Consider the following 22,323-nt stretch of genomic DNA (forward strand, 5'->3'; position numbering starts at 1 on the left):
AGAATTCAATTCCTCCTCTGTGGTCTCGACTCCCAGAATGTAAAAACTCCTTACAGTCCATTAAAGTTCTGCTACAGAGTTCCCCTGCAGCAGAAACAAACATTCTCATGAAACATAAGCCTGCTTTCAGACAGTAAAGCACATAGCTGCTTAAAAGCTGTTAGAATATGGCCGATGATATATTCTCTGCTGCTCTTCTCCGCGCCTCTAGGAATAGGTTTTGCAGGAGGATGGAAGGGTCGGTAAGGAAGCACAGGTGAAATGTGCTGCTAACGCGGAAATGTAAACAAAGGGAAGTGATCTCAGTTCCCACTGACGGTCAGAGGTGCCAGCGTGAGAGGGAGCTTTGCGTGTCGCAGGAGAGGAGCCAAGATCTGGGCGCTATTCCTCACCCCCTCCCCCAGCTTCTCTCGCGGGAGGGACTGGAGCGGGCTGGACGCGAGGGAGAGTCGGGCCGGGTCTATCCGTTCTCCGAGCTGCAAAGCCGCAGTGGCGAGGGGGCCCGGCGCTGCAGCTGTCAGCCAGCCAGTGGCGTTTCAGCGCTGGCGTCAGCCTAGTCCGCCGCTACCTCCGGGGCCGGCTGCTGCGTCTTGACTCTCCCCAGCCACGTGTTACCGGCTCCGGCTCCAGCTCCGGCCTAGCGAGACTGTTCCGCCGCGGCCTCGCTCTGTGCAGAGCCCAGCCAACTCCCCGTCGCCTGGGCCGCGCCTTTCCGTGGAGGCGCCGCGGCTCCCTGTCGCCCATGGACGGAGACAGGGTGGAGATAGATGGCGGGGTCATGGAGGGGGTGAGTCCAAGCCCGGCCCGGCCTTCCTGATGCAGCATCCGCGCTGGGCACCTCGGGGCCGGCCCGGCCCGGCGAGGGAGCATGAATGCCGGGCTGGGCTCCGGCCTTAGCTGGCTCCCTGAGGAGATTCAGTGTGTGCTGGGGGGACGCTGGCCTGGATCCCTGGCTGGCGGGTGGAGGAGAAGGGGCTGGATTTGGACCCCTGCTGGGAAGGGAGATGGGGATTGTTAGCTTGGCTTGGGGGCCTTGTAGAGGAGGGGGATGGAGGAAGAGCCCTGGCCCAGCCATCCCTGCCCTGTGCTCCGTGGGGCTGCTGACCACCTGCCTCCTGTTCACAGGGTGGCCAGATCTTGCGAGTCTCCACGGCCTTGAGCTGCCTGCTGGGGCTTCCCTTGCGTGTGCGGAGGATCCGAGCTGGGAGGAGCCAGCCTGGCCTCAGGTAAGCTTCCCCCAGTGACCCAGAACTGAGAGATGTCTCCTTGAAACGTGTTTGGGAAAAACTGTGCGTAAAGCTCTGAGGGGTGGCAGGAAAACATCCCTTTCTGGTAGGGCTGGTCCTAACCAATGGGCAGCCCCAGGAGACTTCCTGTAGGGATGCCAGATGGCTTAAAAAAATACTGGACTAAAATTTGTCAAGCAAAAAAAAAGGGGGGTCAGGGAGGATTCAGTAGCCCGCCCCTAAGATCAGCTCTGTCAGCAGCCCCTTGAAAATGACAGCCGCTGGCAACCTCCTGCCCGCCTCTAAGGCAGCTCTGCTCTCTAGCACACCTGGCATTGGCTCAGATGCCTTCTGTGTTGTTGTGACACTAATGTAATTCCAGCTCAGATAGCAGTGGTGGCTGTGCTAGACTTAGGCAGGGCATGAGCATTTTTACTATAAATTAAAATTCTCAAATCTGGGACTCTCTGATTTGGCAACATCCGTGGTCCGGCAGCGCCATGGATGCTGCTGGACCAAAGAGCCCCAGAGGAAGCAGGAGCAACGCAGGGGCTGGGAAGCCCTGGGTGGGCCAGGCAGCATCGAGGTGGGGGGGGGCAAGCAGTATTTGGGGAGCCCTTGCCCTGGCTGGGATCCTGGTGTTAGCCAGGCCAGACAGCAGCCAGGGAACTCCTGGCCCAGCCGGGGAATCCCCAACATTAGCAGGCCCAGGTGAACAGGGATTCCCAGCCCCAGCTGGGAAACCTGTGTCTGCAGCAGAGCTGCCTGTGGTCATTCAGCGCTGGCCAGGAGTTCTGGCAAATCCCTGGTGGCAGTGGGGCTAGAGTGCCTGGGCCTAAAGTGGGCCTGGTGGAGGCAGGTGGCTGGAATCCCCAGCGGCAATGGGGCTAACCCTAGCAGCTGGGTCGGGCAGCCAGGCGCCCTGGCTAGGGAACCTCCAGGGAACACCCTGCGGCAGCAGGGCCAGCAACATCCAAGTGGTCTCCACCAGGAACCACGGGAGACCCTGGAGCAGCAGGTGGGCAGCTGAGTGGGGAGCCGTGCCGGGCTAGTGTTAGGGGGGCCAGTGGCAGGGCAGGGAGCCCCCAGGAGAAGAGCTCAGGAGTGGGGCAGCCAGCAAGGGAGCACTGACATCTCCTGGTCCAGCAAACTCCTTCATCTGGGACAGCTCATGTCCCAGGGGTGTGAGACCAGGGAGGTCCAACCTGTACCACATTGCCTAACACTACCTATATTGAGGTTTCCAGGGCCCAATACTGAAAACACCATCAGGCTCTAGCCAGATTATACTCGTATTCCTTCCTTTTCACTAGAACTACACGATTGCTCCTGCAATATTAAGAGATTTTTAGCAAAAGATCGAAGCAGATAAGGGCTTTGTGTCAGGAAAGGATACTGGACTGAACTCCTGAAACTCTGTAAAGACCTAACCTGCTTACTGTTGTACTTCATGTAAATGTATTAGCCTCAAATATATACTTTACATCACCAGTATTTTGTCATGGAAAGAGTATTTGAATTTGCATCACCGAGGAGAGCATCTGTCCCCATGACCCTCCACTTGGGTCTAGCTGCTTGATTCCCTTTCCTGTCAGGTACCCTGACAGTAACACTATATTAGAAGAACATAATATGATGATTTGCAATCTGTAATGATCAAAACTGTAAAATGTTTGGTCAATGTACAGTAAAAAATTCCATCCCTACCAAGAGAGACTAAAAACCTGTCTATAAAAATGCCCTCCAAATAGTGAGTATCTCTATCCCAAGGCATGAAGGTGTGAATGCTTTTACCTACTGTTTAAGGAGCTGATGGTGAATGACTTTTTATTTGGCTGGTGCCGAAACCATGTAGGTTTGTGTAGGACACTTGGCAATAATTTGAGAAACAAAACCTGAAACAACAAAAAGTGGTCATATTTGTTTTTTTTTTTAAATTGCCATCTAGCAGTTGTATACACCTCCAATTGTTTTTGTATTTAATTGACAGTGTCAGTTTGAAACTAGTCATATTAAATTAAAATCATTTTGATGAAGTTCACCTGCCTTGTCTTTGAGTATATTTGCACACTTCTAAAAAAGTTTTGACCTTGTTTTCCTATTTTATTTCCTTGACATTTTTTTTCAACTCTTGCTTTGTGGGCTGGTATTGCAGGCGACCTCTGATCTAAGGATGTAAATATCCCTTAAAAATGTTAACCAGTTAAATGATATCATTTTAATTGATTAACTAGGGTCTAGATAGCCTCAGGTGGGTAGGAGAGCCTCCAGCCTGTCCCAATGTGCAGCAGAGGATGCTCTAGTCCAGCCCGGCCACTGGTTAACCATTACTTGGTAAGCATCACCCGGTAAGGGTGATTCTTACTAGGTAACTGGTGAACACTTTATATCCCTACTCCGATCACCCTGTTGGGTATGTAACTCTGAGATTCTTCTTGCGTCAAGTGACCGCCTCTGATTCTATGCCAATCCTTCTCTCTGGCTCTATGTATTAAGGAACTAGAATGAAGTTCATCACATTTCTGACTGCATCTTGGCTCAAGTTTGAACATGTTCTTGCAGGGAGGGCAAGGAATTCCTGCTGCACCCACCTTTCTACGCTGTTTTGCTTCTGTGGAGGAGAAACAGGATATCCACTAATTTAAAATCCTACTCTGCTTCTTGTCTTGTTCCTATTTGATTACAGACAGCCAAGAAATTCTGTGGGAATGAGTTTGAATTTCTTCTGCATTGATTAGGGGTGAAGCTTGTAATTGTACTATTCAAAAGCTTCAGAGGGGTAGCCGGGTTAGTCTGTAACAGGAAAAACAACAAATAGTCTAGTAGCAGCTTAAAGATTAACAAAACATGTAGCTGGTACCATGAGCTTTCGTGGGCACAATCCACTTGTTCAGATGACAGCTGTATACAATAGATCGAGAAATGTGTCTGGGATGGAAGCTAGAGGCATGAAAGTGAGTGTAGGGTCGGTAGGTTTCTAGTATAGGGTGGTGGAAATTTGTCCATTATTTAATTATACTGTAGTGTCAAGGAAGTGGATTTCTTGTGTGGACTGATCCAGGCTGAGGTTGATGGTGGGGTGGAAGTTGTTGAAATCCCGGTGAAATTCTTCAAGGTTTCTTTCCTGTGGGTCCATATGATGATGTCATCAACGTAGCGTAAGTAGAGTAAGGATGTTAGAAGGCTAGAGCTGAGGAAACGTTCAAGGTTAGCCATAAAGACGTAGGCATATTGTGGTGCCATGCGGGTGCCCATGGCTGTGCCACTGACTTGAAGATACAAATTGTCTCCGAAGTAGTTGTGGGTCATCCGTCATCTGAAGAAGTGGGTTGTGCCCACAAAAGCTCATGATACCATCTACATGTTTTGTTAGTCTTTAAGGGGCTACTAGACTATTCGTTGTTTTTCAAATTGTACTATTGTTCAGTTCGTAATTGTAATGTAAAGTGCGTGAGTAGGCAATCTGATGTATGTCTTAATGTATGTCTTGACTTGAAGACCTCAACATCTGTCTGGACTAGAGATGATTCGAGATTTATGTGATGGGCAGCTGGAGGGTGGAGAAATTGGTTCAACAGAAATAACCTTCACTCCTGGGAAGATCAAAGGTGGAACCCACATAGCAAATACCAAAACAGCAGGGTATGTGTATTTTAATACCTATTGTTAACTGATGTAATAGTTAGTGTTCACTATTCTTCAGTAGTTTTCAGGTTATGGCAAAAATGACCACAAAAATTGAAAGAAATTCATGCTGAGGGGACTGCTGCTAACCTTATAGTTGTTAGCCAATATGTTTAGTAATGAAAATGTACAAGAGAAATAAACAGGAAACCTATGTTAATTTCCATCTCAAGAGTGAGTTTGGAAAACTAGATTGATCAAAGATAAAACAAAATTTGTAGGGAAAGTTCTTTATTTTTAGTCTTGTAAAGAAACAACAGTGACAAAAAGGTACTTGTTAGGATTTTGGCAGGGTAATATATGTTAGAGGAATGTAAATGTAATTTCAGTAATGATTATCTTCAGGCTCTTTGCTGTCTGTCTGACATTTTGTGGTTTAGCTGGATTTTACATCACCTTTGTGTTTTCCAATTCCATTTTAGGAGTGTGTGCCTACTAATGCAGGTAGCAATGCCCTGCGTGCTCTTTGCTGCTTCCCCTTCAGAGCTTCGTTTAAAAGGTGGGACTAATGCTGAGATGGCTCCACAGATAGACTACACAGTGATGGTATGGATCAGCTTCTTTGACTAGCTAAATCTTTCAGGTGCACAAGTAACGTATCTAGGTTCCTTTTGCTGCTTCATATCATTAATGGGAATTGTAGAGTAATCAAAGCAGTTTGTTTCTTTTTTGCTGTTTCAAGCATGAAATAAAATACAACAACCTAAGTTTTCTTTAAACCAGGGGTGGAGAACATTTTTTTATGTTGGGTGCTGCTGACCCACAGAAAAATCAGGTGGGAGCTGCATACAAGTGAAAAGTGGGGGGAAAATCCAAAACCTTCACTGACATGGCCCCGAGTGAGAAGGAGAAAAACATTCTGCACATTCCTCTCGTACAGCAGAGCTTGGAGGACCCAAGCAAGTAAATTTTGGGTCCTCCAGCCCTGCAAGAGGGGAATGGAACACCAGCGCAGGCTCCCCAGTGCTGGGGGAGGGAGCCCTGAGCCTTGGGGACCAGATCTAGGCAGGCCAGGGCCTCATTTGGCCCATAGACTTTAGGTTTCCCACCTCTGCTTTAAAAACTAAACTATCCAACTGAAGTGTGGTTAGTATAGGAATATTGTACTATTAATATTGATTTTATAGCACAAGGGTCAGCAACCTTTTCAAACTGAAGAGCCAAACTACATCAAAATTCAGAACACGTGGCAACAAAGAATGCCAATTTGCATGACTGAAAATACACAACTTAATATTATTGATAATTGACATAATGAGTAATAGCATAAATGAAACATTGTAATCACAGACTTTATTTAATGGGACTTCTGCTGCTGTATCTTTCTACACAGATCTTTGAAGTTTACATCATAACTGGTCAAATCCAGCATCATGCACACATTTAGGCTGTCTTCTGTCATTCTTATGGCAGGGGGCTGGGTTAGAGTGTATGAGGGGCTCACGGCAGCAGAATGGGGTGCATGATGGACTCAGGGCACAAGGGGTGTGTGGAGGTGCAGGAGTGTTATGGCAGGGGTTGGGATTTTTGGAGGTACAGGAGGCTGGGGATATGGGAGTAAGAAGGGGCTCAGAGCAGGGGGTTCAGGTGTATGATGGCCATAGGGTTGGTGTATGGGGGGGCAGGAGTTTTGATGCTGTGGCTAGATGGGGGCTGAGCCACAACTGGGGGCTTGTTGGCCAAGCTTCATTTTTAAACAAAGTAAAATATTATGTCCAACACAAAATGTTTCAACTTTGTCTTTATTTATGGCACAGGTGGGGAACCTTTTTTGGGTCAGGGGCCACCACTGAAAACTCAGTTGGGGACCACACAAGTGAGAAGCAAAAAAACCCTCTAAAACCCTCAACCCTCACTAGTGTGCTCCCCTCCCAATCGAAACACCTCACTCCCCTGGTGCTCCAGCCCCATAGTGGGGGGGAGGGACAGGGAGGACTGAGGTTCAAGGCCTCAGGCCAGATTTACTCTTCTGGGGTTCCAAGGTAGTAGATTTTGTGCCTCCCCCCCAGGCTCTAGGTTGGGGCCAAAAATAAGGCATTAACTGTGTGGGGCAGGGCTGTCAGTGAATGAGATAGGCATGGGAGTACAGGATCTGTGCAGGAGGTGGGGTGTATGAGATGGGGCGAGTGTGAGGTCTCGCCAAGGGGGCAGGCTGCCTAGGTGGAGGGCAGGAGTGGGCTGGGTGCTGGCTGTTTGGCCAGGGGGCAGAGAGTTCCTGACCTGGGGGCAGAGGGCAGGAGGGATTTTGGACAGAGGACAGGGGGTATCTGGCCAGGATGCAGGGGTGTGGGAATTTTGGGCAGGGAGCAGAGGGCAAAGGGTGTCTGGACATGGGGCTGGGCGCAGGAGGCAGGCTGTCTGGCTGAGAGGGTGAGTGGGTGACACTTACTTGTTTACGTGCAGCGCAGCAAGCACCCTATAACACACCTTCCACTGCTCCTATTCCCCATCAGGAAACCTCCAGGAAGGATTGGTAGGGGAGACTGCAGGAAGTGTGTCCCAAGGCAACAAATTACCAGTATGCGGGGAGCCATCTTTGGTTCCTGGTTTCCCCCACACCGGGGGGTGGGGGAGAGGAGGAAAATGCTGTTGCACCAAGTTATTTTTAGTGCTGTTTGTTCCCTGCATGCCAGATCTGGGAGCCTTGGGGCTTTCTCCTCTCCCTCCCCCCACTAGTGTTCCAGTCTTGCAGAGGGCATAAGGCTGCCACATCAGCGCTGGCTCCCTGCTGCAGGGAGAGTAAGGGGGGGCTGAGTTGGGGCTCCTAGAGAGCCATATTTGGCTTGCGAGCTATAGGTTGCCGACCCCTGCTAGAGAATATGCTTAAAGGCAACTGACGCCTCATATAATTCCTTGAAACATAAAGAAGTCTGCCTCTACTTGCCTATTTCTCTTCCTTTATTTTAGTTGCTGAAGATCATTTGAATTAAAACAGTCTTTCTATGCTAGAAATGCTAAGTATTAATAGGGGAGGAAGGAAGAAGGCCCATAAAAGTCTCTTACAAAATGGTATGCAGACTAAAATGTGCAGATCCTGCTCTAATTCATTTTGCCTGACACTGACCATTTTCTACAGTGTATTTTGAGATCTTCACAGTAGAAAAAATATATATATTCTTTTCTCTAAGGGTTGAGTAGGTGGGTGGGACATGTTAAACACAAAACAGTTCTCTATTTTTAAAGTATGTTTACTCCTCAGGTCCTTAAACCAATACTTGAAAAGTTCACTATGACATTTGACTGTGACATAAAAAGGAGGTAAGTTGAATGTTCTTGGCTTCTGAAATACTATGTGCCAGTGGCCTGTTTGTAAGTGGAATATGATTCCTTTACATTGGGGTGCTTTGTCCAGACTGTCAGAATACACTAGACAGTTTTTTGTTTACCTCAGTGGAAGTTGTATCAGGCCTGCTAAGGCCTTGTGAAATTCAGTTTACCCACCTATGAAAAAAAGATAAGAAGATTTATCTACTCATGGTTGTCTAATCTTTGTAAATTACTTCAGAAACCTTAAATGAAAATGTTACTTAAGCATAGAGTATTATTTTAATTTCTTATAGTATTTAGTAGGGATGTTAAATTCAGATTAATTAACTAATTAAGTAGTCTATAAGGGCATCTCTGTATTTGAACTGTAGCAAGAACCCTGTCGGGTTCTTGCTACAGTTCAAAAGTGGAAGTCCCACTTCTGCTCCCCTGCTTGCTGCCTCTCCCTGATAGAAGCAGCAAGGGAGGGGGGGAAAGTGACTAGTCGATCACTAGTTAACTTTCCAATAAGCTTCTGCTTATCAGCTAGTCAACTAGTCGCTTACATCCGTAGTGTTTACCTTGCTAGCTGCATGAGATACAGTCTCTACCCCAAGAAACTTAATGTCTGCTTTTAGGCATAATTTGACACACAATTATTACAAGTAAAAAAAGCCCATTTGCTAAATAAGAATTATATCATTCATCATTTTCTGACAAAACAAAATATAATATAAAATGAACCTGAATAAATGTGAGTTAAGCTGTATAATGCTTAAATAGATTTAATATGTCCTCCGGGTTAGCTGAAAAAAAAAAGCATCAAATATAATATAAAAGCCCTATTTAGTTGCAAATCAACATTTTAACAATTGAAAAGTTTATGCACTATACAATTAAAACGTTTTATTTAAATTTTCTGCTTGCTGATTAAAATCAGTGATTTAAATTACATCAATTAAAATTAATTTACTCTGTTTGTACACATTTCTAAAAAATACATCACTTACATTTCTAAGTCACTTGACTGGTCTAAAATGGCATGGTAAAGCAATCAGATGTCCTAAATCCATTTTCAGTTTTCATACTTCTAGGAATAATTTAGTTTGCAATGTTATGGATCCCTTTTCTTTGCATTTAACCATATCTAATTGCCATTTTAATAGGGGCTACTACCCCCAAGGTGGTGGTGAAGTAATAGTTCGAATGTCACCAGTCAAACAGTTAAGCCCAATAAATTTAACTGAACGTGGCACTGTGACAAAGATACATGGAAGAGCATTTGTTGCCGGAGCCTTGCCCATTAAAGTGAGTGGCCGTAATATTTCGTGGTATAAAGGTCTATAATTGTATATAATAAATACTATACTACTATTTGTATATTATGCAGTCTTTATAAGTTATGTACATTTATTGGTATTTTTTTTCTGTAGTTCTTCATCTTGTAAACCCAGGCATCCAACTGTACCGAGCTTTCAAGGAGAGGAAAATTATAACAAATACAAATTTAGGGAATTCTAAAATGTTACTTGTTCTTGTTCTTATTAAGTTATGGTAAGACCCAAAATGGGAAGAGAAAAACATTGTCCAAGTTGTAAACATTCAGAAGCTTTGGCAGATATTCATGATTGGATGCCTTTCTAAAAGATAGGCTTGAGCATGACCAGAAGTAATGAATTTGATGCAGAGTTCTTTTGTTGAAGATGTCTAGCCTGTATTATACAAGCGGTCAGGCTACATGAACCTAATGACCTTTCTGATCTTAAAATCTGTGAACATATGAAAAAGTGTTTGGAAAGCTTATAGCACAGAGGTAGGTACAGTTTCTGTCCTAAAGTGCTTGTAAACTGGGACACAAGATAGGTCTCTGCTTCATAAAATTGTGATTTTTAAGATCAGATCTCTCAAGATTTTTCAGGGCTAGAAAGAAAATACCTTATAGCATAGGGGAAAATTCTGAATTTCTATTGCTATGGAAGCCCCATATACAGCTTTAAAATCTGTCATTGGTCTGGGACTGAATATTACCTAAACTTTGAGCCAAAATTGCACACTGAGAGAAATGAGAAGAGGTTAGATATCAGGTAGATATCAGCTTGCAGAAGTTGGCAATACAGGCAGTCCCCGGGTTACATGGATCCGACTTTCATCGGCTCCCTACTTACAAACGGGGTGAGGCAACCCCGCACTAGCTGCTTCCCCCCCAGCAGACCAGGGAGACGCGAAGCTAGCGCACCCTCCCCCCAGCAGGCCAGGGAGACGTGGAGTGGCTTCTCAGCAGACACCTCAGCTTGAGAATAAAAGACTGAGGGAAGTTAGGTGTGGGAGAATAAAACTGAGCTCTGGAGAAATGTTTGGCTAGAGTTTCCCCTACAATATGTACCAGTTCCGACTTGCATACAAATTCAACTTAAGAACAAACCTACAGTCCCTATCTTGTACGTAACCCGGGGACTGCCTGTAATACAAGAGCTAAAATTAATTTTAAATGCTACTCTCCTTATGTCTTGGAAGAATGATATTCAAGTATGTGTTCATATGGTTAAGCATACAGAGGAAATGTTAGATCAGAAGTTTATTTTAACTACTATACCTGCTTCCTTTTTATTTTACCATGCCAGCTAGCAAAAGACATGGCATCGGCAGCAGTGAGATGTATCAGAAAAGAAATCAGGGATCTTTACGTTAATATTCAGCCTGTTCGAGAAGCTGATAATCAAGCCTTTGGAACTGGAAGTGGAATAATGTGAGACAAGACACAAACTTCTTTTATACTTATCTTACTGTGTTCTTAGTTGAGAATGTGATGTAGTAAACAAAAAAGCACAATATCTCTTTCCTTTTTATTAAGAATAGTTAATTAGGGCACTTTGTAATAAGCCAAAACATTTATAAATATTTTTATTTAATCATCTGCAGGAAGAGATGTGTTTAAATCTTTAGCAAAGAGTTTTTCTGTTAAGAATTTCTCAGGAATTTTAATTAAATGTATTAACAAAAACAAACTAAAACTTTATTTCTAAGTTTTTGACAAACTTTAGTACTTGACAGAGGAAGGGATTTTTAGTTTTAGGTTATCTCAGTGATTTTTTTTATCCATTCACAGACTTCTCCAGCAAAAACAGAGACCCGAACTAGTAATTATCATGTAAAAGTAGAAATATTGTATGTTTCTTTGGAATAAGTACAAGCCCGTTCCATATCATGCAGATGTAAAAGAGGGAACAAACATCTTCTTTGCAGGTCACTTTTTAAAGGAATTGAAATAGAAAAATAAAGATATTAAAGCCGCATTAAATGTATATATTTAAAGACAACACATTCATAATACGCTTACTAGTTTAGGTATAATCAAGCAGCTAATATTTACAGTGTGTGCAATGTGGGTATTTTACTATAGAGATATAATATCTGGATTCTCTAACTTTTTAAATAACCTTCCACACTGATCATACCAGCTGTTTTTGTCTTGATATCATAACTCAGTTTGCAATGGTAGCAATCAGGCATTAATCTGGAAACTGATATTATACTAAGTTTTTCTTTTTAGTATTGTTGCAGAGACTTCAACAGGGTGTCTGTTTGCTGGATCATCTCTAGGTAAAAGAGGTGAGGATTGTATGAATTATATCCATTTTTTGTGCATGTAATTTCCTAGTAAATATTACATCCATATGATCATGGTCAACAGAAATTTGCAGATTTTAGTTTTGCTTTCTAACATCTTATACTTTCATTAAAAATAGGCTACGTTTTTACATCCATGTTTGGTTCACCATGCTAGAGAAAAATCAGCATAGCTGTGAATTTATCCACTTATTTTAATAGATTGTTAGAGATCACTGATTTGGGAAAACTTCTGGATTTTTTACAGCCTACACATTCCACTCCAGTTCATCTGGTGAAGGATTTATGCTATACTACATAGAGCAGAGATTGTGTTAGAGATTTAGGAGTGAATTTGTTTTTAAGTTGCATCTTGTTTGGCTAAAGCTTCTTCTCAAAGTGTAAGGTGGCCTAGAAGTTTCCCAGTGCTTAGGGAGTCTGTATTATACTTGCTCAGATGCACTAGTGGGATGATGGATCATGGTACTCAGAGGGTGCCAGGTGACTATTTCGGACAAGAATGTGGCAATAAAGGTACAATCCAAGCCTTCTGTTTCCTGTTTTTTCACGTTGTACAATTAAAATGTTTTGGAGCTGCTTAATCCTCCTGAACTCTCTCCCTAGGTAAGAATGCTGACAGGGTTGGAATTGAAGCTGCAGAAATGCTGCTTGGAAATCTTAGGCATGGGGGAGCAGTGGATGACTATCTGCAAGACCAGGTAAGAAGCCTGCACACCGACTTCAAGGTAAAGTTAAGGCAGCAAGCACAGCAACTGGGGTTGACTGTGTATTGAATGTAATTCAAGAGAGCAAAACAAAAGTCTCAAGTCAAACAGATTGCCTTTCCACAGCAATCCACAGTTACATTTCAATAGCCACCAGAGCCATAGGTTTGGGAGACATTCAGGGGTCTCCCAAACCCAGTCATCCTGAAATCATAGGGGAGGGGCTAGTAAGCAGCCTTTTCTGGTTCCGATCTTGTAAGTGTTAGAAGACTCTATGGAGGGAACCTCGCAGCATGAGTAGAAATAGCAGCCCTGATAAGCCAAAATGAACTTGTTAGCATGGGTGGCCGGTATGCTAGGCAGGGGAAGGCTTTGCCTTCCCAAACCGCCAGCCATTTTCCCCAACACTCCTCCCCCAGTACACCTACTGTTAGCATTCAGGGGGTGGAATGTTGCTGCCCCCAGCTACTGCTCTCCTCATGCACCTGGCTGGGAGGCTGGAGCGGCCCGCTCTCCTCCTTCTCCAGTGTGCCGACCTGGGACACTGGAGCTGCGCACTGTCCACCCTCCCCCTGCTCCGGAGCCATGGAGGCGGGAGCCGTGTGCTATCTACCCTCCCTGTGTTCCATGACTGGGAGGCTTGGGCCATGTGCCTTCCTCAGTGCTCAGAGCCAGGGAGGCTTGGGCCTTGCACCTTCCTCAGTGCTTGGGGAGGTGGCTTGGATCCCACAGGGGTGGGGCCTCTCCCACCCCTACCTTCACCAACCACACATGCTTGTTAAGAAGTTTAAACAAGCTATTTAAGGTCCATGGGGAAACACATGATACCTGTCAAGCCTCCTGAGGTCCAAGGAGAGTTGTGAACTAGCCTCCTATAGCTCACTCCACACAAGAGATCGAAGGTTTGTAAGAGCAGGACTCTCTTCTTAAGTGCCTCAAGAGGTAACTAGGTGGGAGTAGCAGAGAGAATAACAGAGGGACATTCCTGCTGCACCCTGGCCTGTAGAGCTGCTGATGCACTAAATGTAATGTGACAGTCAATGTGTCAGAGTGATATTCCTAATTCAAGTCAGACCACTACACATCTGGTGGTGGATACCTCTTTGAGTGTGTCATTATTCAAAAACTTCAGTCCCAATGTTGGGCACAGCCCCAGGTATCACCTATCAATCTGATGTCAGGTGTGAATTTTGGTGTGTGTGTGTGTATTTTAGCAAAGGTGCCAGAATCAAGAGTGCAACTGTGTTACCATTATGGAATGGCTGCTGCCACTCGAATATACACTGAAGAAGTAAACCTAGTTGTTTTCAGTTCTCTTGTGTACTGCTTCGATTCTTTTATGTAATTATTAAAAAACTAATTATATTTATTTCTTCTTAAGCTGATTATTTTCATGGCATTAGCCAATGGGGTATCTAGAGTGAAAAGTGGACCAATTACACTTCATACTCAAACTGCTATACATTTTGCAGAACAGCTAACAAAGGTAAGTCTGGAGAATGGAGAAGAGCACTATCAGTGGGCCTTCATCTGCGACTTAGGTCTTCTGTACACATGGGCTTAGTGGGGAGTGAGTCAAAGCATAAGTCCACGACACACTAGCCTTCTGCGCATTAAGGTTGGGTTTGCACTACAAACTTACAGTGATACAGCTACATTGCGTGGGAGTAAGAAAAATCCCCACACCTGAGCAGTGTAGTTCTACTGACCTCATGGTCTGTGTTTACAGTGTAGTATTGACAGGGGGCTTCTCCATTTGACATAGCTGGACAGGAAGTACCATGAGGAAGGGAGAGGGATAGCTCAGTGGTTTGAGCATTGGTCTGCTAAACCCTGGGTTGTGAGCTCAGTCTTTGAGGAGGCCATTTCATTTAGGGATCTGGGCAAATCTATCAGGGATGGTACTTGATCCTGCCATGAGGGCAGGGGACTGGACTTGATGTCCTCTCAAGGTCCCTTCCAGTTCTATGAGATAGGTATATCTCCATATAAGCTACTGCCTCTCACAGAGGTGGAATACCTGTGCTGACTGGAGAAGCCTTCACTGAAATGCTACACGAGTTCCACTGCACCATTTAAGTGTAGACCTGTCCTAACTCCATGGGTGGATTTGGCTGACAGTCGACACTGTGCATTAAGTCCCTTGTTTGCCATGAACTAAATCCCTGTGTAGTCAAGTCCTTAACGTGTATACCTTTGTAGCATCACCATCTGTTGGCTTTTTCCTGGTATATGTGACATGAATTTGGTCTTGGGATATGGGCGTACAGAACACCATAGCTCATACTTATTATTGGCAAATAACCCTCAATGTAATGAGTAAAGAGCAGTGTGTTTAGAGTTCAATTTTAAATTCCTTATTTCACAACCTTAATTAAAATATTTTCAGTGGCATTAATGATGTTGTTATATACACTCATCTGTTTAATAAACACATGTTCAGGGGCTGTTAAGTTTTCTAATACTTTGTCTTCATGGTTGCAGGCCAAATTTACGGTGTCAAAATCAGAAGATGAAGATTCTACTAAAGATACCTACCTTATTGAGTGCCAAGGAATGGGGATGATAAACTCAAACTTGTAGTTTTTCTTTAAAGGAAAAAAATATACCTCTGATGTATTGCACTACATTTCAGTTGACATATTTACACTGAGGAACAGGGATTATTTATTATATATAATTGGTTTGATTCAAATTCAGAGATGATCTGGTTATTTCTTGGTATGCTGAGAACACTTCCTGTCCTGCTTTTGATTAACAGCAAAATGAGTACAGACAAGATAGTAAATGGAATCAAATGCAAGTGTTTGGGAGAGCTGAAACCACAGCTGAATACCTTTCAGAATATCATGAGTTGGTAACTGCAGTTACAACTTTTAAAGTTACTTAAATGACACAGTCATTCCTCTGAAAACATGTAGGTTTATCATAGGGGATCCTTTACATATTTGTTATGGAATAGATGAACAGAAAATAAACTATCAATCTGTGTCTCTAAAGTATTCTGTTTCTGTAGTCATTTTGCTGAAAATGATATGGAAAAATAAAGCAATTTCAGTGTGCTGTAATTGGATATTTTTGCTTCTGATCTCTCCAGCAGCTTGTGTTAAACTGAGGTCAGTTCAGTAGTTGTGAATTAAAGTTTTGCAAACTCCATCTAGAACTCCTTTTCAGTTATCCTTGAGCTAGTCCCATCAAATGGGGTCAGCTCTACAAGTCTGCTCCTTCCAAAGTGCTCTCTTGAGTGCCATATCCTGTCATACCATATGCTGACTCCCGCCGCTATGTAACGCCCCCTAGGGTTCAGGAGTGTAGGGCACTGTACTTGCCAAACCTATGCCATACCATCTATACTCTTAATACCCATGCTATCTAGAAATCTAGTGTCTGTATTCTACATGCCACTACAAAAGTAAATGTACTTTAAGACATCCCACCCTGTCTTCCTGGGCTGGCCCCCGTCTTTTTCCTACAGTTTTGATTTGTTGCACTGTCTTTCCCTGTAGGTCTCAGGACTGTGCATTATGGGACCAAACCTCGTGAGCCTGTATTCCATTTTTTTTCCATTTATGGGTGTTATTCTGAACACGTCTGTAAAATCCACATTCCTCATGTAATCTTATGGTAGCTTCCTGTCATATACTTACATTAGTTATCTCTCTACATTTGAGCCAGGCATTTATTATCCTAACTCTAATTTCCACCCACATTTCCCTGGATTCTGGAACCCAGACACTTGAAATGTGATTTTTGACATTCTCCGCCCATCTAGTTTTAAGACTAATTCTTCAGTATTCACCTTATATAATATATCCTGGTTTTGCCTTTGCTTATTCTGTGCCCATGTCTCTCTACTTAACAAATTTATCTAGTAATTTGATTGGATCTGAAATAAAATGCATACATTCTCTAAAAATGCATTTGTAATGTCCACTCATTTCTGTTTTAGGAATTTCTACTGCCACTCATCAGCACAGTACAGTATCTGAGCACTAAAATCAGACTCCTCGTGGCTAGCATATGTTGCTCCTTTTGATCAAAATATGCATTCCTTAAAACTATTTTATATACAAAAACATTGACTAACTCACTGCAGAGACAGTATAAAGTGCAACCAATAGTGACCTAGTTGAATTTAGCTACTTCTGCTGTAAGCCATTGATCTAGGTACTGCATATACAGGAACAAAAAAGTCACTGCTCCAAAAAAACTGCTGTACTAAAATGCATAAGACCGATAAAGGAGGGGATGGTATGATGTTCTCCATTTTACACTTGGGGAATTGAGACACTGTAAAAGGGCTAGATCCACAAAAGGACTCAAGTTTTACAACACCTGATACCCCACAGGAGAATCCTTAGCCTACAGTAGCTGCTCATGGTCCCTGTACGATGCATGGTGAGAGTTAAGCAGCTAAGCATGCAATTAACAGAAGCCAGCAGCTAATGGTGAGCTGACTGAGCTAGCTAGTATGGAATGCTGAGGAGAAGTATGAGGCCTACACTTCATCCCTCAAAAATACCTATGTGCCTAACTCTAGGCTGGAGGGAGACCATTTATCCCTATTCAGGATTATCAGTGTGAACCATCTCCTGGAGTTTATTCTGCAGTGCCTTCCAGTGCATGTAACTGTGTAACTACTAAAGTTATCTTTTCAAACAACTTTTTACATTCCTAATCCATGGCACATGATTTTTAAAGTTGCAACACATATGCAGTAGTTGCTTCACTGTGCCTTTTGATTGGCTTTAAAGCACTGAATTTAGGATTGAAGGATGCCCCCTGAAGCCAAGAAAGAGCTAATATGTGTCTGGTAAACAATATCTGCCTCTCTATAGAGCTCCCTTTCTCTCAGAAATCGGTCACACACAGAAAATGAACAGGATTAATTTTTTAACCCAACAGAAATAGTTCTCAAGGTTATATGAATGGCCTGGTGGTGGCAGCAGGCAACAAACCAATACTGGATTAATTGAAACCTAGTTTGACAGTTGGTATCAGGAGCACCTCTCAAACACCATTCCAGGCTCTTGTTTTTTGGGCTAGTATGGGGAAAAGCCCAGAAAATACTTACTCTCAAGTGGAGAAGCTTGAAGGGAAGCATACATGCAGCTAACATATCTTTTCACCAAAATATATGTTGCTCTAAAACAGATGTTAAACAGATCTTCATTGGGATAGTTTAACATTTGCACTACACAGGAGATTGGTATACAGAGGTGATGCATGGGGGTGCACATGGGCCCATTTCCTCCCTCCCCCCTGCTGCCCTGACCAGCAGCAGGGTTGGTGGGCCAGAGAACTGGTGGTTTGTACAGAAGTAGCAATGCGCTATTTAGGAATTATTTAGGATTACTGAGCCTGCGATCCTGCTAGTACCCTGGACTGCCTAGGCTGGGAGAAGAGGTGGGACAGGGAGGTGTTGTGCCAGAGTGGGTTGGGGGTGGAGCAAGGAGCCTGGAATGGAAGGGGTTGTCCTGGCCTTTCCCAAAGCTGGGGGGGAGGGAGAGGAGGTGTTTGACAGCTCAGTGCCAAGTTGTTTCTGTCTGCATTCCCTCTAATTCCTGCCCTCCACAAGGGTCTGCACAACATCAGCCAGGACAGGTAGGTGGAAAATGCAGTTCATGGCTCCAGATCTTGATGTTGCTAACACATTCCAAATGTTACAGAGTCACTGATCTGACTAGTGCAGTGAGATAAGGAAACTACTGGACACCAATTGGGGCTCATCTAGATTACGCAGAAGGGCCGAAAGAGGATATGCAAATTAAGTGGGAATTTGCATATTGTCTTCCGATCTTGCTTTTAAAAGTTAAAGTAGTTTGGATACGGCTTTTTCAGCAAATCCCCCTTTTTCGAAAAGCCACGTAAACCTCATTTTTTGAGGAAAAGTGGCTTTTCGAAAAAGGGGGGAGTTCACTGAAAAAGCCACGTCCAAGCTACTTTGTTTCAAAAGCTCTACTTTCAAAAGTGAGATTGGCAGATGGCGTAGTCTAGATGAACCCCTAGAATAATCGTAAAAAACATCTTGTGAAGCTAGTAGCAGAGAAAGGCTTTACATAATAGGCTATGTCTATACTATGAGTTTTTGCCAGAAGAGGCAATGTAAATGAAGCACTGAATAGCATAGTCACACTTCATTTACATAATCTCCTCTGATGCCTTTTGCGTAAGGTTTTTGCACAAAAACAGGCAGTGTGGATGTGTCTGTTTTGCACAAAAACCCCTTGCGCAAAAAGAAACAGCGGAAAATATGCTAATGTATCGCGACTTTCTGTCAATCTTCCCCAGCTATGGTTTTATTCATCTCTAGCAAAACATTTGCTTCCGAGTGATACACAACAAAAAGCTTTAAAAGCATTAAGCACATTCAATTCTCCTCCCTCGCATTCCTTAAAACACTCAGATGCATTAGGTTAAACATTTAGCTTTTCTCCCCTTTATAATTTTGAGAAACTAACTAGGGCTGAGTTCATGACTATTTTAAGAATGGGGAACCGTTGGGTACGTCTACACTGCAGCGCTATTTCAGGATACTTCCGGTATCCTGAAATAGCTATTCTGTGTCTTTGAAACAAGCCCATTATTTTGAAATATAATGGGCTTGCTATTCCAACATCCCAGTAAACCTTGTTCCACATGGATTAAAGGAAGTTTTGGAATAGTGGTTTATTTTGAAATTTGGTACTGTGAAGACAGCGTCAAATTACAAAATAAGCTGCACAATCATCAAGCACAAAGGGAGTTCCAACAGGTGAAAAAACCAGCAGGAAATATTATCTCCTATACACTTTGTCTCTCCTGAAACTCAGCCGGAAATGTTATTTTCTAAAAGGGGGTCTGACACTTTAAAAATGAGGGCTAAACACCTGAAAGGCCATTGATTGACTACACCAGAAGGAACTAAGGAAGCAGCCATTACACAGAAGTACTCAAATACTTAAATCATAACTTCCTGACTTAGAAATTGGGCCAATAAGACTAATAAGTACACATGGCACAAGAAACTTTTCTTTGATTACCACATAGTTTAAGTGATGCATTAGTTGCATTTTATTTTTATTGTTCTTGTAACCATTTCTGACTTGTATTCACTTAAAACAATAAAACAAGTTTATTAACTACAAAGATTTTGTCTAACCCAGTGTGTTTGAAGGGTTTGGGAAACTCCGTTTGGGATGACTAGAATGTTATACAAGAAAGTCTATCCTTTATTAAAAGAAATTTCTCCTGGACCATAGCCACATGTCTGGGGAAAAAGTGTACTGGAGTCACCCTTCAGTGTAATTTAAGGGAGCAAATGCCTGGGTCTGACTGGCAGGCCCAGACATAGCTAGAGTGATTTATATACTAGAGGCTGTTTGTGAGCAGTCCAGGAGTGGATGCAAAACCAGCAAAGTACTGTCAGGTCAGAGGGCAGGTATAACACATATGCTAGAGTTACTGTGGATGTATTCTGAAATTACACTGGAAATAAGGGAAATATTCACCCCCCATAGTGATTAAGAAATATTGACATTTGTTGACAGACCTTAGATAAAGGTCTTGGGGTAGTCATTATGGAGAACTGAGGATTACCACATGGCCTCTCTGTGTTTAAGTGGTCTGGTGATGCTGTATAAAGCTCTCATATCTGAAACAAGATTGCAAGCATTCTCTAGGCTGGTAAATACATTTTTGTAAGCAATGTCACCGACTTTCTGACTAGGAAAGTCTGTATGTTGTGGCATGGTAACACAAGGCTGTATGGTCAGAGATCACAAATGTGAGTTATATGAAGAATTATGTTCCACAAAGCCAAGCATGTTCAGTAAGAGGTATTGGGGCATACCTCATCATCTTCACAGAGACCCAACAACCATTGACCTCAACAGGAATTTTTGCCCAGACAGAGAGTGCAACACTGGGCCACAACAGTTAGCTTTATCAGCTCGTGCTATTCAAAATTCATTTTAAATTTAACCATTTTTACCATTGCTTAATTGATGAACCTTCCTCAAATTAATTAAGCTTCTTTCTCCTCATTCCAAACTTGCCAGGCCTCTGACCTCAAAAGGTCTTTGCAAACAATACATAGTGCTGGTGAGGAGCTATTTGAAAGAGAAATTGTTTGTGCTGGAAGATTAAGCAAACATGTCTCTTACCATCTGAAAAAGTCTCAGAGGGGGAGCCATATTAGTCTGTATCTGCAAAAACAATGAGGAGTCCTGTGGCACCTTAGAGATTCATTAGTGCATAAACTTTTGTGAGTATACCCCTGCCTCTGTAACTTCCACTCCAATTCATCTGATGAAGTGGGTTTTATGCACAAAAGCTTATGCCCCAATAAATCTCAAAGGTGCCACAGGAATACTCATTGTTTGCAATATATTATGTTAATGAGGCTAATCAAGTCATAGCATATGTGGCTCATTCATAGTTGATGTGGAGATGTGAATACCAAGAGAGGGCAAATTGCCTTTGTAGTGCATTAAGCAGTTAAGATCCTTACTCAGTACTGAATTGATTGTATTGAATTTTCAGATGAACTCCATTTTAGCTGTCTCCCTGTGTAATTGGGGTTTGAATTTTTTTGTAGAAGGATGTCTACTTTCAAATCCATTACTGAATGTCAAGAGCGGCTAGGGTGTTCCCATAAAGGTTTATTTGCATTACCTTTCCTGATGTCTAATTTGTGTTCATTTATCCTTTTGCATAGAGACTATTATTAGCTAGGAGGGGCAGGAACGATGCTCTAGTCTCTGTCAGAAGGTGGGAATGGGCGACGGGATGGACCACTTGATGATTCCCTGTTCCCTCTGAAATATATACGTGGCATTGGCTATTGTTGGAAGATAGGAAACTGATCTAGATGGACCTTTGGCCTGACCCAGTAGGGCTGTTTTTGTGTTTTTCTGTAACTTGCAGGCTCAGGCTGAATTGCAGCTCTCATCTTGCAGGGTCAGGTCTTTTAATTTAATCCTCCCCTTTCTCTAATCTTTCCAGGTACTTTTCTGATCATCTCTGCCATGCTTCCAAATTCACTTATTTTCTCTTTTCCTCTTGTTTTTCCTCCCTCCTAGACCTCTTGTGATGGGTTGGATCACAGAAATCCCCTTGGTGGTGGCCCCCTGGTGAGCTGATCAAGCTACTGATGTCTTCCTGCCTTCTAGGGCTCTCCACCTTCCTGTCCTGCTGGGCCAGAAGCTCTGGTCTCTTGCAGCCAAGACACAAAGTTGGGGTTATTGCTCCTCTGAGGAGCAACACAAATACTGAATCAGCTCAGATCGGGAGGGCTCAGCTATAAAGGCTCAACATTCGGGAACACAGCCCAAAAAAAGGACCAAAACCACAAACAAATCTGTCTTGCCCTGAGTAAAAATTTTACACGGAAAGGTCATAAGGTTAGCCCCCTTTATCAATGAAAGGGAGATATGCACAGTGGTTGCTCCCTCCTCCTCCGGGTAACAATTTTTTATACTGGGCTTGAAAGAAAACAAGAGTATTTTTATTATGTATTTTTTAAAAAGGATTTAAGTGGTTACAAATGAAAACAGACAGATCAAAGTAACTTACTAGGTTAAACAAAAGACACCAGCTAGTTCTAATTCACTAAGAAAATTATATGCAAATTCTTACCTTAAACAGCTGCTCTTATCTCAGGTAAAAAGCTTCAAGTCCAAGTTAATCTTTACTCTGGCCTGGGTCTTTTTTTAGACCTTTTTGTTACCAGGCTTCTTCACTTGCATCCTCTTAGTGTGGGCAAGGGAATTTCAGAGGACAGCTGATGACAAAGACCCAATTGCTTTCCATTCCTTAAACAGACCTTCACCCAGAGCAGGAGCCCTTTGTTTATC

The 22,323-nt window shown here is 43.2% G+C and overlaps 1 protein-coding gene across 1 annotated transcript; it reads left to right on the forward strand.

Moving 5' to 3' along the window:
- The first annotated feature begins 267 nt into the window (after positions 1–267).
- RTCA (RNA 3'-terminal phosphate cyclase) lies at positions 268–15,560 on the forward strand. Its single transcript, XM_006119813.5, has 11 exons — positions 268–787; positions 1,126–1,226; positions 4,725–4,868; positions 5,333–5,456; positions 8,110–8,168; positions 9,323–9,464; positions 10,778–10,902; positions 11,707–11,765; positions 12,387–12,481; positions 13,869–13,973; positions 14,972–15,560. The coding sequence occupies exons 1-11, from the start codon at positions 743–745 to the stop codon at positions 15,068–15,070; spliced, it is 1,098 nt and encodes a 365-aa protein (XP_006119875.3). The 5' UTR covers positions 268–742; the 3' UTR covers positions 15,071–15,560.
- The last annotated feature ends 6,763 nt before the right edge of the window (positions 15,561–22,323 follow it).

This window comes from Pelodiscus sinensis, chromosome 9 (genome assembly GCF_052426305.1).
Source record: "Pelodiscus sinensis isolate ZL-2025 chromosome 9, ASM5242630v1, whole genome shotgun sequence".
Taxonomy (NCBI): domain Eukaryota; kingdom Metazoa; phylum Chordata; order Testudines; family Trionychidae; genus Pelodiscus; species Pelodiscus sinensis.

What these genes read in the sequence shown, in the direction of transcription:
- RTCA (XM_006119813.5), top strand. Translation starts at nt 743, where the DNA reads ATGGACGGAGACAGGGTGGAGATAGATGGCGGGGTCATGGAGGGG. An exon ending in ATGGCGGGGTCATGGAGGGG is followed by an intron (nt 788 to 1,125) that starts GTGAGTCCAAGC and finishes TCCTGTTCACAG; the next exon opens with GGTGGCCAGATCTTGCGAGT. An exon ending in ATCATCTCTAGGTAAAAGAG is followed by an intron (nt 11,766 to 12,386) that starts GTGAGGATTGTA and finishes CTCTCTCCCTAG; the next exon opens with GTAAGAATGCTGACAGGGTT.